Source organism: Orbicella franksi, chromosome 14 (genome assembly GCF_964199315.1).
Source record: "Orbicella franksi chromosome 14, jaOrbFran1.1, whole genome shotgun sequence".
Taxonomy (NCBI): Eukaryota; Metazoa; Cnidaria; class Anthozoa; order Scleractinia; family Merulinidae; genus Orbicella; species Orbicella franksi.
The window spans coordinates 6,290,430-6,303,991 of NC_138158.1; the positions used below are offsets into that span (position 1 = coordinate 6,290,430).

The window sequence follows — 13,562 nt, forward strand, 5'->3', positions numbered from 1 at the left end:
AATAAATGTTATGTTTCTTTGGTGGTCAACTCAAACACTTCGTGAATTATTAACTTGGAGCTGATAAAAGGTAAAGTGACCAATAGGGATTTTTGAACGGTGACGATTTGAGCGTCAACCCTTTCGTCGGGACAGAGGTTTTCATTTTACTGAATCGAAGGCTAGACTATTGAAAGCGAGGCGGTTTCGGCCATCGCACATTACATGGCGTCTTGCTAAGAGAATTTCTTTAAAGAGAGGTGAAATAAAATATCATAAATAACGAAACCTCATAGAACCGCATAGTTCTGAGTATTTTGAATGGTTAATGAAGCGACAGAATTTGGCTGGATGTAACAATTTACCGGATAGAAACTGTGTTAGATTTCAGTTTTCATAGCTTTGATGGCTCTCAAAAGAGCCAAGGGTTGCGTGAAGTCCTTCAGGGGTATCTCCCATGTCAAAAAGTCATGGATGCTCCTCGGAAAATTTGAATGAATCCCCTAAAGGAGGCCAATGTTCTGGGAGTGGATCGAGCTTTATTTGATCCCTAAAAGATACCACCTGATACGAAAATGACAGCGTTTTATTATTATCTCTTCGAGTGCACCTTAAAAGATATCTTGACGGCTAGCAATAGTGGAGTTTTTTTCCTGAACACCTTAAGTGAGACAAAAATCCGTGACGTTCTTCCCTAAGCGAGGCAACGAACATCCTCGCATTTGCATTTACATACTCAGTTTTAAGGTATTCGAAATTCGATTCCACCCTGAATTACAAACCAGTTCGTTTCTTAGCTAGCTAGTTTAAAAATCTCTCACTTGATGTAAGACATTTTACAATGTTTTTGTTTTCAGGCCCAGTTCAAAAACGTGCCTTGGGATTTAAATTCCGTCGTGGTTTTTCGCTTGTACTTGCAACCAGGTGATCTATCGACATCCGGGAATTCCACTGCGCCCGCGGCCAATCTTTTAGACGAAAGTAAACTGGCGGCTTGGACTGCATTGCCGCTGGCGCTGACTGCAGGCTCACATGCTTCCAGACGAAGCAGACAATCGGGAGGTAACCGTTCCTATAACCGAAAATTTCCGTTAATTAACTATTAAGTTTGGATTAAGGTAGAAGAAAGGTCAATTAGAGTTGATGGGTTAGAATTCAACCTTAAATTCTTGTGTATTCTCGTGGGCTAAACTCATTACCGACACGATTGTCAGGGCATCGGTGAACCCAAGAAACTGTTTGTCAGTAACTATCTTCTTGTCCAAGGGAAGTGATTCTAGCCTACATTCTTCGAGTTCGTCGTGTTAATCTTCTCCATCCTTGACCATCCTTGTGTTTTTATGGTTTATTATTATCTCTTTGGTGTTTTTGTATCTTAGTAAACTATTATTTTCAGGTTTCCTTCAATTTAAAGGTAATTTTGTACGTGGCCAAAATAACTCAAAATACCTTGACTGAGCTCCTTTAAAAGCCGCATCTGACATACACAATCTACTGTTATTGATTTGTGCGTATAATTATACTTAAAGTTACTGTTCTTTTTTCTAGATAGCCGAGGCGGAGAAGCACGCCTCAACTTGGGAACTCACAATCTTCCCCTGTTCTTTCCGCCTGTTGCTCCTGTTCCTAACATTCCATTGCGGGTAAGAAGACTTCACCATCACGTCTGTAGCCTCCTTCGCAGACGTCACGCAGATAGCTCGTCACGCAATCGCTGGTTCGTCACGCAATCTTTTTTTACCAAGATTGCGTGCCGAGCCCTAATGAGCGTCTTTGTAGGAAGATATCACTTCTGTTACTCGCACATTTCACTCTGTTATGCTTGTAACAAGATCCATGTCTACTTTATGCTGATGTTGGTCTTTATCTATATAGGGCCCTTTTCCGGAACAGTGGTCCCTTTATGGACAGGCCTCGTTGAGGATAACTATATTTGCGTCTGGTAGCCCTCCACCAGAGAGGCCCAGTTCTCCTGAGGAATTTCTGCAAGAAAATGATCTTCCTGAGGTTAGTACTTGCTGTAAAATTAAGCTAAATTTTTCAAGTTCATTGTTCGTAATCCGTCCTAATCTTTCCCATTCTGGACCATCCTTCTTCCTTTTTGTTTTATTATTACCTCTTTGATGTTTATGAGCCTTAGAAAACTATCATTTTAAGTTACATTCCTTTTGAAGGAATTTTAAACCTCGTAAAAAATGACAGTGACCAAATGACAAAGTTCCTTTCAATTTGTGCGAAATTTTTAAATGGTTTGACAGAATAGAAAAGCATTACAGAAGTAGTAAAAAGGCAAATAGAAGAACAAAAGAAGATAACGGGACAAGATTGAAACGAATTCCATTGAGACATTAAAAACTTGTTGTCTGACGCGTGACCTCTTCGAGCTAAATGTAATTGTTTTGTTTTCTAGAATGTATGGATTAAGAATGGCCGTTCTGCTATTCTGACCGACGAGTTTGAAGAAGGAAATGGCTTTGATTTGTACATTGATGGAGCGCGATTTCTTCCAGATAGTATCACTGTCTCCAAGGTTTGTCGTTTGTTGCGGTGTTTGGATCTAAAACGTTTTTGAAATGATAGTTCGTTAGGGAACTAGTGCTCATTAAGTAGAGTCCTTCTGACAGTATTATTATTTTCTATACAAGTACGGACTTACTTTTTTGTCGTGTATTTCCAGGTTGCCGGAAGAGTGTTGGACAAAAACTACACAAGGTAGATACGTGTGTGGTGTAGCAAAACGGCAATGGTTTCTACTCTTCATAAATTGAGGGGAACCTAAGTTTTATAATTTCAATAAGCGGTCAATGACAGCAATGTACACGCGGACACTTCTTAGTGCAGTTTCAAGACATAAAAATTTGTCGTTGTTATTCGTTTATGCCTTTACCCTAACACTTGATTATCAGACAAATGCAGAAATGATAATGGAAATTAAAGAGATAATCTTTTCTATTGTAAACCCAAATGATTGTCGAATTTTGAAATAGCTGTTGTTTGGTTTAGTTGACTGTGTGTAAAGTAAAGGTCGCCTGTGCTTTCAAACCGCCAGTCGTCTCTCTGCTCAGTCTTGCCTTTACCTCTTAACCACACGCGTTTAAAAACGCAGTCGGTCTTTCTTTATCTGTTAACATTCTTAATGGTGTTGTTTATCTTGTTTAGAATCGGTGACGATATCGACGTACAGGCTGAGCTCGACTCTGACATTTACAACCCAGAATACAACGCGAGACTAGAATACCGAGAACCAGTCTTCTCGCAGTTTTGCACCCTTATGTTGAAAGTATACACCGTGGATAGGATAGCGAGAAATCTCTGTTGTGTGGGTTACGGATTTCTTCCCATCTTCATTGAAGTTGGAACGACAAATCCGCCTTCTGTTAGCAGTTCAGATGTCAAGGTTTGTTGTAGTGAGTGATGTTAATAGTGAAGATCTTCAACGTTAATACTAAATACACTTTTTGTTAAAGTAATAACCTGTTAAATTTTCTATAAAACAGAACAAAACTTGAACATTGTTCCGAATCGTTTATTTCCTCGAGATTGCGTGACAGGTTTATAAGAGACGTATTCTTTTCTGCTGCAGGTGGCTCTAAACGAAGGTCCTCACCAAATACGGTTATACAGTGGTAGCCCAGACCTCACTCAACCATTACACGAAAGTGTAACTCAAAGTCTGCCGTAAGTATATGAGCATACTTCAGTCAATCTGTCTGTCCGTCTGTCCGTCTGTCCGTCTGTCCGTCTGTCCGTCTGTCCGTCTGTCAGTCTGTCAGTCAGTCATTCAGTCATTCAGTCCGTCAGTCTGTTAATCTGTTGATCTGTCAATCAGTCAGTCTGTCTGTCTGTCAGTCAGTCATTCAGTCATTCAGTCAGTCGGTCTGTCAGTCAGTCAGTCATTCAGTCATTCAATCAGTCAGTCAGTCTGTCAGTCTGCTGATCTGTCAGTCAGTCAGTCAGTCAGTGAGTCAGTGAGTCAGTCAGTCAGTCAGTCAGTCAGTCAGTCAGTCAGTCAGTGAGTCAGTCAGTGAGTCAGTCAGTCCTTCCATCCTTCCTTCCGTCTGTCTGTCCACCGGCCTGCCCACCTGCATTCCCCAACCAATCGCCCGTCAAAACTACTGTACCACTGACCCAAAAACCGGCCAAGCACTCGCTAACTCGACCAACCGACCAAGGAACTCGATTGTCTGTATGGTACACCTTAGTAACAATGTTTGTATACCATTTTCTTCAACAGCCATGTGCCCTGTGCTAGTTTACTAGTAAGACTTGTTCAGGCGTCCTGCCATCCTAACGGAAGACCAAAGCAGGTACGTGAACCACTTCAGTTTGATGACATGACCTCCTGTCGTTTTTGTTATGTATACTTAGCTCCCGAGGTTTCACTCTGAAAACGCATCAAATGTTTTCCGTCCACACTACGCCGGAGGAATTTAAAAACGCAACAATCACCGATCATTTTGGATTTGTATTTGAGGAAAACTCAGGCAGGGTAATCACGTGATTATCGTGACGTCATCGTTTTCAAAAAGCTCCGTTTTGAAAATGTTTTCTGCCCACACGAAAACGTTTTCAAATTCCTCCGGTTTGAAGAGCGTTTTCGAAACGCTCCGTTTCCGTGACGGAATAATGTAGACGGTAGGCCTAACCGTAGAAATAAAGCTGCGTTTTCAAATTGCTCCGGCGTAGCGTGGACGGGGTCCTAAATGCAACATTTCTCTAATAACACAAGATTCCCAACACACAGAAAAGCGACATTTTACAAGTAATCTTCAGCTCCAACGTTATTTGTGCAAGTTAGTGTGGTAACCGTTGAAGAGCTAAAACTATAAGATCTTCCTTGCAACCGACACCTGACTTTTTTTCTTTCTTTCAACTGATCCTTTCAGGCTTCAGAGTTTACTGAAGCAGAGTGGGAGGCCGAGGGACTCTTTCAGTCCAAACCAAGCTATGCAGATGGTAAGTTTGTACGTAGATCTCCATCATTTTGATGCAAGGGGTTAATTACATGACTAGGCAAAGAGAGGTTATAAGGGCAAATTAAGCATAGTGAGCAATGTGGACATTGTTCTCTCATCAAGCCTGCCCAGTTTTGCCAGTAAATTCTAAGATCCTCTACTAAGCTTTATTTGGTTCTTTGTTACGTTGTCGGTCTTTTTCATCAGTTGGGAAACTTTGGTCCAAATGGCACTGACTAAGGCCCCTTCAACACTACACTGGAAGAATTTGAAATTGGAGGTTTCACTCTGAAAACGCATCAAATGTTTTCCGTCCACACTACGCCGGAGGAATTTGAAAACGCAACAATAACCGGTCATTTTGGATTAGAAGTTTAGAAAAACTCAGGCAGGGAATGACACTATTATCGTAATGTCTTCGTTTCTTCTTCGTGTCTTCTTCGTTTCTTCTTCGTTTCTTCTTCGTTTCTTCTTCGTTCTAAAACGCAAAGACGGCGTTTTCAAATGCCTCCGATTTGAAGAGCGTTTTCGAAAAGCTCCGTTTCCGTGACGGAATAATGTGAACGGTAGGCCTAACCGGAGAAATAAAGCTGCGTTTTCCAATTTCTCCAGCGCTTCATGGACGGGGCCTAAGTCTTCAAATGAAGTTCAAATTATGTAATATTTCAGGACGAAATTGTCGCTATCCATCTGTGTTGATTTTTCAATGCTTTTTAACCTTTTCCACTCATCGATTATTCATCGATTACTCATCGGCAATAATCAATGACTAATCAACTGATTATCCATCCATTACCCATTGATTACTCATTGATATCATTGATATCATCGACTAGTTACCTCTGGTGTATGTGAACGGGCGCTCGTTTTGGGCTATCTTTGTTTTTAAAAGCTGGGTTAGAAACAGTCTAATGTTTGCATATCATTGAAAATAAACAAACGCCTACGAAGGTCAATCATTTACTGAAGTGAAGCGAATCAAACTGATTACATAAATTTTATCAATATCTTCACGTAATAACTAGGTTTGTACCCATGCTGGAATACAACGGTACAAGCTTTATAAAATCAGGAGAAAAAAAATTAAAACAGCATTGATCTTTCCACATTTCTAGCTGCTAAAATGTAACATTTTATGATTTACTTCTCAAGATATTTACATGCCTCGTGATCTCTTATGTTTTGAACATATTTCACTTTTAAACTCAAAGTTTGAGCTTAACTCGATAGTACAGTTTGGGAGCTCGCATGGAGAAGACAGCCCTTGATGTACAATTAATACCGATATATCATTTACTAGCGTCTGTAAGAGAGTTTATTAAACTGTCCCCTCGTTTTCTTGTAAAATCTGCATCCGGTCATATTTTAGGTTATCTGGGTTCTTTAGTTAGTAAAACCTACAAGATTTCTCTTTCGTACAATGCAATCATTCCTGGAGTACTTTAAAACTTATCACTCAACTGTTGAGTGTTAAGTTTTAAAGTACTTTCACCTTGCTGAGCACTTAGCGAGACAGAACGATAAGCATCTTCTAATACTGTATACTTAACACTGTAATAAATCAGCGACTCGTGGATCCGTTCCTTTCCTGATTTTTCACACTTTTTGTTAAATAAAAACACACTGTGCTCCAATGCGAAGCCAAGATATATTCTTTGGGTGTAGATTAAACCCAAAAGTTTGCTTTACTGTGATAAATAATTCAAGTTTCTGTCGATGGTTAATGCTTAAGGCGTTGCATTCCTAAACTGATTGATATTGTCATCGAAAGCAAACAAAGAATTAACAAAGACGTAGAACAGAAAACTTAACCTCAAAACTCGAAGTTACAAACCAGCCTAAGTGACATTTGTAGTCTCGAACATCGTTATTTGCTCTTTTAGTCTGCTAATTAAAGCTTACAGCGACATAATTGTAGTTTTTCATTTGCGGGGGTGGAATTCGCTTTGTTGCCCTTCAATAAAAGGGCAGCATTGAAATCAGTTAGGGACCTTGTGCAACCGCAATGGCGTCGCAAAGTTCAACGTCGATTCCAAAGAGCATTGATATTTCTTAAGAATATGCTCTCTATCTAAATTATTTACTGCATCTTTTTGTGTCAGAGCTAACTTTTGGTCCATATGTAAGCGCGTTGTTAAATTCAAACTGGACAGATGAAAAATTCGCCATTGCGACTTGCATTCTCCAAAGCGTATTGTAGAATTAGGTCATTTCACGTTGTTGTATCGCAGAGGATGGTAAAGAAAGTACCAAGATGGAGATACCACGCATCCTGAGATTATTGTACTGCCATTGACACTTTTGGCTGGCGACGTTCTCCGTGTTATGGCGTTGCCGTTTTGGTTTACGTAAGATCCCTAAATAACCGCCACTTGCATAACAAACTGAATGTGCCTTCAGCTTCAACCTGTCCATGTTATCCCAACTGAAAGTTGGGTCAGAGCTCTACACTTGATCACGAATGACCACAATCTCCAATGCCGGCCACATTTCATAATGAAGCCAAGGTTGAAATCAAGAATTCACACATTCTCTTCTTCAAAGCAATGCAAAACCCATTTCGTGGTTGTTGAATTTCCACCAGATATTGGTGAAGAAAATTTCCTTTCAACTTCAGTTTTCGATGATTTCGTAAAGGCAGCAGTTGTTTCTCTAAGCGTCGCAGGAGGAGCGCTACCTCTCCTTCGTTGTAGATCTAGTCTTTCTCTTTGCTTCTTATTGTCCGCTTCAATCACCTTGAGATTCTGAAAGATTTCGCTAAACGCCTGGTTCATGGCTTCTTCGTATTTCACCGCTTTCTTCTCTTTACCTTTCTGCTCTTCACTGTTCTTCATTGCGGAGAACTAACGGAACAGCTAAAGTCAAGGCAGATTTTTTTTCAAAGTGGATCTACGTACCTTCGAATTTCAAGCGTAAACTTTTAAGGAGATTGTTATCGCAACCAGGAATTAACTTGCCTATTATGTATTCTCGAATGTTTCATCGTCAACCAATCGTATCGCTTTCCAAGTTCTTAAGTCACGGTTTATAGAGTTGAAGGAAAAAATTCCAATTGACTTCACGTGTTTAAATTTAATTCTGTTTCAGCTTTTTAAGCTGTTTGAAGTAAACAAACAATGGATGTTACAAAACTTGAGGTAAACAGTTACACTCTAACATCATAGCACACTTCCTAGATGGCGGCTTGGCAAGCATGTTTGTACTAACAGAAAAAAAGCCATTGTTAGAAAACATTGGGTCGTCCAACTATAAAACCATAAAAGCTGTTTAAACACTCCCCAGCCCTTGTAGTATTTTTTATATGGAAATGTATTTAGTTGACTAAATGCACAGAAAACACAAGAATCTATTGTAGAATCACTTGGGCAAGCATTGACAATAAAGATGGCTGACTGATTTTGCAAGGACAAATTATCTTTTTGAAACAGTTGCAATGATAGTATCCGCGCATTTATAGTGTTAATTATCATGGAGAAGAATTTTACCAGCGAGTGCTAAGTTTTTTTCTTCTCTGGGCAATGTCTTCCTTAACTTGTAACCCCTTCCCACCAATATGAAAGCAAAACATGATTATAACATGAAATATCAACGTTAAAGAACCAGTGATATCTAAACTTAGTGTTTATACCGTGAAATTCCGAAAGTAACGTACTTTGAGAATAAGCTTTTTCGTATCCAGTCCGTACTTTCGAGGAGTCGCTTGTTTCGGGAAGCTAAAAGGTGCATCGTACGACTCATAATGAGGGCTGGTCGATCTTTGTTATAAAATAAAAATGTTCTCTATATTGACAGAAGAAAGGGATAGATCATGTTGAAAAGAACTTGTGTTACACTGACCAAACAGAGCAATATATATATATTGCCTTGGGTGATAAGGTCTTCTGAAGCAAATATCACACCATTGTGGTTCTGCTTGTTGTACTTGTTATTTCTATTGTTTCTTGTATTTAGTTATTTCTTCCGGTTAATAAAATGCCCTGGGGTTTACTGATGATGATGCACGATGGAAGGGGGAGGGCAACCTCGTTCCCAGGGTCTCTCATCTTACCGCCCTCTGGAGCGAGCTAAGATGAGAGACCCTGGGAACGAGGTTGGGGGGAGGGGGAATGTGAAAATTTAACGTTCTTGAGGATTGCTAGCCTGCATAGCAGACGTTTCCTTTCTATTTTCCAGGCAGGGAGATCGAGCAAGCGAGCGAGCAAACGAGCGCGCCTGGAGTGGGCAAAATATGGGGAGAAGTGGGAGGGGGTGAACAAACAAAGGAGGAGAAGGGGGTGGTGGTAGGGAGGAAAGAAATCGCCTGCAGTCAATCCCAGACATTCATTTTTTGCCCTACCTCCTCCCCCTGCTTCTTACTTTTTTCGCACTCGCTTGCAGTTGCGTTCCCTTTGCGTGCTTTTGAAAATGAACGCCTGCTACGCAGGCTGGAGGATTGTGTCATAGAAATTTTACGGTAGTATAATCAAGTGTAATTGATAAGATGGCAGCAGTTGTATTGTGTGTCAGGTAGCTTTGATAATATCAGGAGTTTTTGAATCTCTCTGGTGGTTGTCTCTAATTAAATTGTCGTGTTGTTTGGTTTATGATGGAGGTGGTGTGATCAGTACAAGCACGCTTGTCATGTGTGACATGCTGTTACCCAGCGTGCGTGTCGCGTGATAGACTGGAAATTCGTACTGCGATGAGGTAGGACGTTTCCAAAGTGACTTTTTACCAGCCGTCGTGTTGCGTGACAGACTCGGACACAGCTTACTGTAATGACACGAGTTCTGCTCTAATCAATGAGTTCTGTACGTGTGTTTATCTTTTTTCCACAGGTGAATATTACTCTCTCTCATGTGAACCCACGCTGGGTGAGAGCCAGATTTTTCACAGCATGGTCAAGAGACAGCCAATTAGAACTCGCGACGCAATAAAGCTCATTGGCGATGGTCAAGAACAGAAACTGAAGAAAGACAGAGTGATAGAAAGCTGGATCAAGGTAAAGCTTTACACGCATCATTTGGGCTGTCACGCAACGTCTCTCCCTACTGGAGAAGCCAAACATTGCGTGACTGCTGAAGATTACGTGACTTCTCGAGATTACGTGACCAAGTGTCTTTCCAATCAAAGAAAATCTGTAGATAGTAGTTTGCTAAGGTGAAAAAAACACGAAAACGATAATATAAAGCAAAAGGAAACAAGGATGGTTAAGACTGGAGAAGATTGACACGGATTACAAACTATAGATCTGATTTCAAGAGATAGCAATCCGTGACACAGCTCTTATTTACCATTCTTTTCTTTTTTTGTTCATTAGACTCGACTCACTCGAAACATTGACGCATTACCTGGGGACCTGGACTTTAGTTACATCGCTCTCTATCACGTGATGCACGGGTTAAAGGTTGGTATCTTTTTGGCGTCTCGCAAGGTTACTAAGAAGTTAGACGAGTGCACGTTTTGAAAACTCATTAAGACTACAGAAGAGTACATTTGCAGTTGATTCGTTAATTAAAAAAGGAGACAAATGTCACAGTTACTGGAGCAAGAAAGGTTGTAAGCTCGGGGGGAGTCTCATATAAAAAGGAAGGGGTTTACGTCGAACGTTTTGAAAGGAACCCTTAAGAAGTACCAAGATCTTGTTTTGTGGGCGTGGCTTGAAATTTTTTTTCACCCCGAAGAGGTACCAATTCTGAAACTATACATTAACTGACACTTTTATTATTTTTGATAGCGATAAATCGGTTGATTGTCAAATATCTCCTGTCATATTTTGGGCGGGGGGGGGGGGGGGGGGCTCAACACCCTAAAAGGAGAAAAGAGATCGCAAAAGCTCCCACTTTGGACCTTATGAGGTTGAACACCCTAAACACCCTGAACACCCCAAACCGCTTTTTTTAACCCCCAAGGGTACGACGAGTACCCCCACCCTTTTTGTGAGGGAGTCCCTCGGGGGTTGTAAGACGGACCACCTTTTTCTTAGCTATGTAGATGCAAAGTCCGACCTAAGCTGTTTTCTGCTTGTAATCTGTTGTTGATTCGTCATATAAATTTCAGATCTCCGTGGATGCTGCCCAGAATTTGCCTTGGTCAAATTTTACGATGGTGTCCTATTGTCTTCTGCCTCCTGGATCATTTTATAGGGTGAGTTAAAAGATGGTGACTGCGTTTTAGCTTTCTAAGGCCTGATTCACACTAGCGACATAACGACATAAGCGACATAACGACATAATCGCTTTTGTCAGAATTCTACGGTACAACTATAATTACTCTTTTTCAAATTTGTCAACCTCAGGAAAGAAAAGCACTGTTGGAATAACGTTGTTCGGCCGTGCATGAGCACAACTTACAGCATCTATTTGATTGATCAGTAACTGTGTAAATTTATAACACGGCCTCTATACAGTGTTGTATTAGCTTGTATTAGTTGACTGACGATCTTGTTCCATGTAGTTATAATGTAAAATTGTAAAGCCATGTAGAGATGTGAATGATCATCTCGTGTTTGTGAAAATAAAGCCTGAAAAAAACATGTTCTAACCTGAAAGGGATTCAAACCTATGACCTCTGCGATACCGGTGCAGTGCTCTACCTACTAAGCTATCAAACCATCTGGGAGCTGGTCACGGTGTTGGTTCGGAGTATACCTGTAGGTTGTGAAGAATGAAACAAATTCCTTTTTTCGAGTGTAGGACTTGTATTGATATCATTTCAGGCAAAGTGACATTCCCGCTACTGTACGCTATATGGATCTATTCTCTTATCTTATTGGCTCATGTATCGATAAAAGTATTCTGTATGTTTTGATCCACTTCACAGGGTACAAGAGAGGACTCTTTAGGCCTTGTAACAAAACCGCTGTACTCGAGTAGTGTCGCCTCTCCTGTGTGGAAAGACGGAATTAAGGTCAGTTCATTATAATGCTAGGTTACCTATAGCGCATCTTGAAAAACGTTAGCCATCCTTCTTCCTTTTTCGTTCGCCATTGCCTTTTTGATGTTTTTCTATCTTGATAAACTATTATTATTAGATTCCCCTCGATTTGAAGGTGATTTCGTGCATTGTAAAATGTTAGCTTCGTCGTTTCGTAATCCGTCTCAATCTTTTTCAACCTAAGCCATCCTTGTTTCTTTTTGGTTTGTTACTGCTTTTATAACGTTTTCTCATCTAGGTAAACTATTAGTTTTCGATTCCCTTTGATTTGAACGTAATTTTTTACATCGAAAAAAAAAAAAACACTTGAAAATGTTCGTTTCGTAGTCCGTCTCAATCTTCCCCAATTTAGCCATCCTTGTTCCTTTTTGGTTTTGATGTTTTTCTATCTTGGTAAACTATTGTACTTAGATTCTCTTCTATTTGAACGTAATTCTGTACGTCAAAAAAAAAGGGAGTTATCACAAGCCAGCTAGAGTAGTGGTTTTCTCGCAATTGAGCAAGAAACTAACAAAGTAAGCGGTGATATCTCCTATTCGATAACCAGTTATTCTTGTTTGTCTGTTTGTTATCCAGGTTTTTCCTCGCCGTATTTACCACAGATTTATGGTTGTTATCATCCATCTTCATGAGTTGATATTGGACACTAGCCAAACCAAAACATCTTACAGTCTACAAGGCCAGGTATATGAATCAGACTTATTGCTCTTCCATAAGCTCTCGAATCAATACAATCAACTCCGCTATTGGAAATCCGCGAATCTGACCTGGCCGTCGGAGTGCGTACTTCGAAATTAGTGAAATAAATCTTGTTAACAAATGTCGGTTAAATGTAGACTTGAGAATGGTTTGGAATGGGTGAGGGTACACTTAATGCTAGGGGTAACCCTGCGATGGGTTAGCGACCCATCCAAGGGGGAGCTAGAAATACTCTTAGTTTCGTAACGCTACAAAAGGTCGGGATAACTCCGGCGGGGTGGTAGACTTAGCCCGACGCAAACTCTGCTACGCAACAATCTAAACCTTACTTAGGAATGTTCGTTGTCGCATAGTTATCTTTCTATCAGATGAAAACACCTAAATTACAGATTCTGCTGTGTTTTGTTTCTTGTAGGCTTGGAGTGCTGTTCAAGTATTTGATGAAGGCTACGTTGTAAACGGTTGTTACCAGCTACCGCTATACACAGGGGACCCCCCTGAGGTACTCTCTCATCGTGATTTATAACAGAGTTATGATCAGTTAACATTTTGGGTTTTATAATTTTGTGGCTACTGGCTTGCTGCACGCCAAGAAGAAATAGTATATGCCTTACCAACCTTCTCCACGGCATTTATTGTCCATTGACTTGAAAATAGTTATGGAGACGCTGGACTCTGAGTTCGAGCCCTGGCCAGGGTCAGTGTTGTGTTCTTGGATAAGACACTGTACTCTTACAGTGCCTCTTTCCACCCGGGGCATGAGGTGTATAAATGGGTATCGGCGACCTTTCCGGACAACTTGACAAAAGGGTGAGGAGTAACTTGTTTACGACTAGCATGTCATTCAGAAGGGGGGGGTGCAGCAATATTATACACTGCAACAAAAAAAGTAATGATCAATCTTACATAAACACAATGTAAAACCACTTCAACTTTCTACTTTACTGTACAGGAACTTGATTATTTTGAAAAAAAAAACAGGTCCGATTGTTATGTGGAATTAGACTTAAACTT

General features: G+C 40.4%; 1 protein-coding gene across 1 annotated transcript in view; it reads left to right on the forward strand.

The window, feature by feature from the left end:
• LOC145468082 (uncharacterized) overlaps positions 1-13,562 on the forward strand; it is a 43,406-nt gene that overhangs the window by 27,485 nt on the left and 2,359 nt on the right. Inside the window, exons 23-37 of the mRNA XM_081451752.1 lie at positions 837-1,041; positions 1,528-1,622; positions 1,855-1,986; positions 2,390-2,509; positions 2,657-2,691; positions 3,139-3,376; positions 3,563-3,657; positions 4,214-4,286; positions 4,866-4,935; positions 9,752-9,915; positions 10,234-10,320; positions 10,974-11,060; positions 11,736-11,822; positions 12,426-12,533; positions 12,964-13,050. Of these exons, the coding sequence (XP_081307878.1) occupies positions 837-1,041; positions 1,528-1,622; positions 1,855-1,986; positions 2,390-2,509; positions 2,657-2,691; positions 3,139-3,376; positions 3,563-3,657; positions 4,214-4,286; positions 4,866-4,935; positions 9,752-9,915; positions 10,234-10,320; positions 10,974-11,060; positions 11,736-11,822; positions 12,426-12,533; positions 12,964-13,050 (1,683 nt within the window). The remainder of the gene's footprint in view (positions 1-836; positions 1,042-1,527; positions 1,623-1,854; positions 1,987-2,389; positions 2,510-2,656; positions 2,692-3,138; positions 3,377-3,562; positions 3,658-4,213; positions 4,287-4,865; positions 4,936-9,751; positions 9,916-10,233; positions 10,321-10,973; positions 11,061-11,735; positions 11,823-12,425; positions 12,534-12,963; positions 13,051-13,562) is intronic.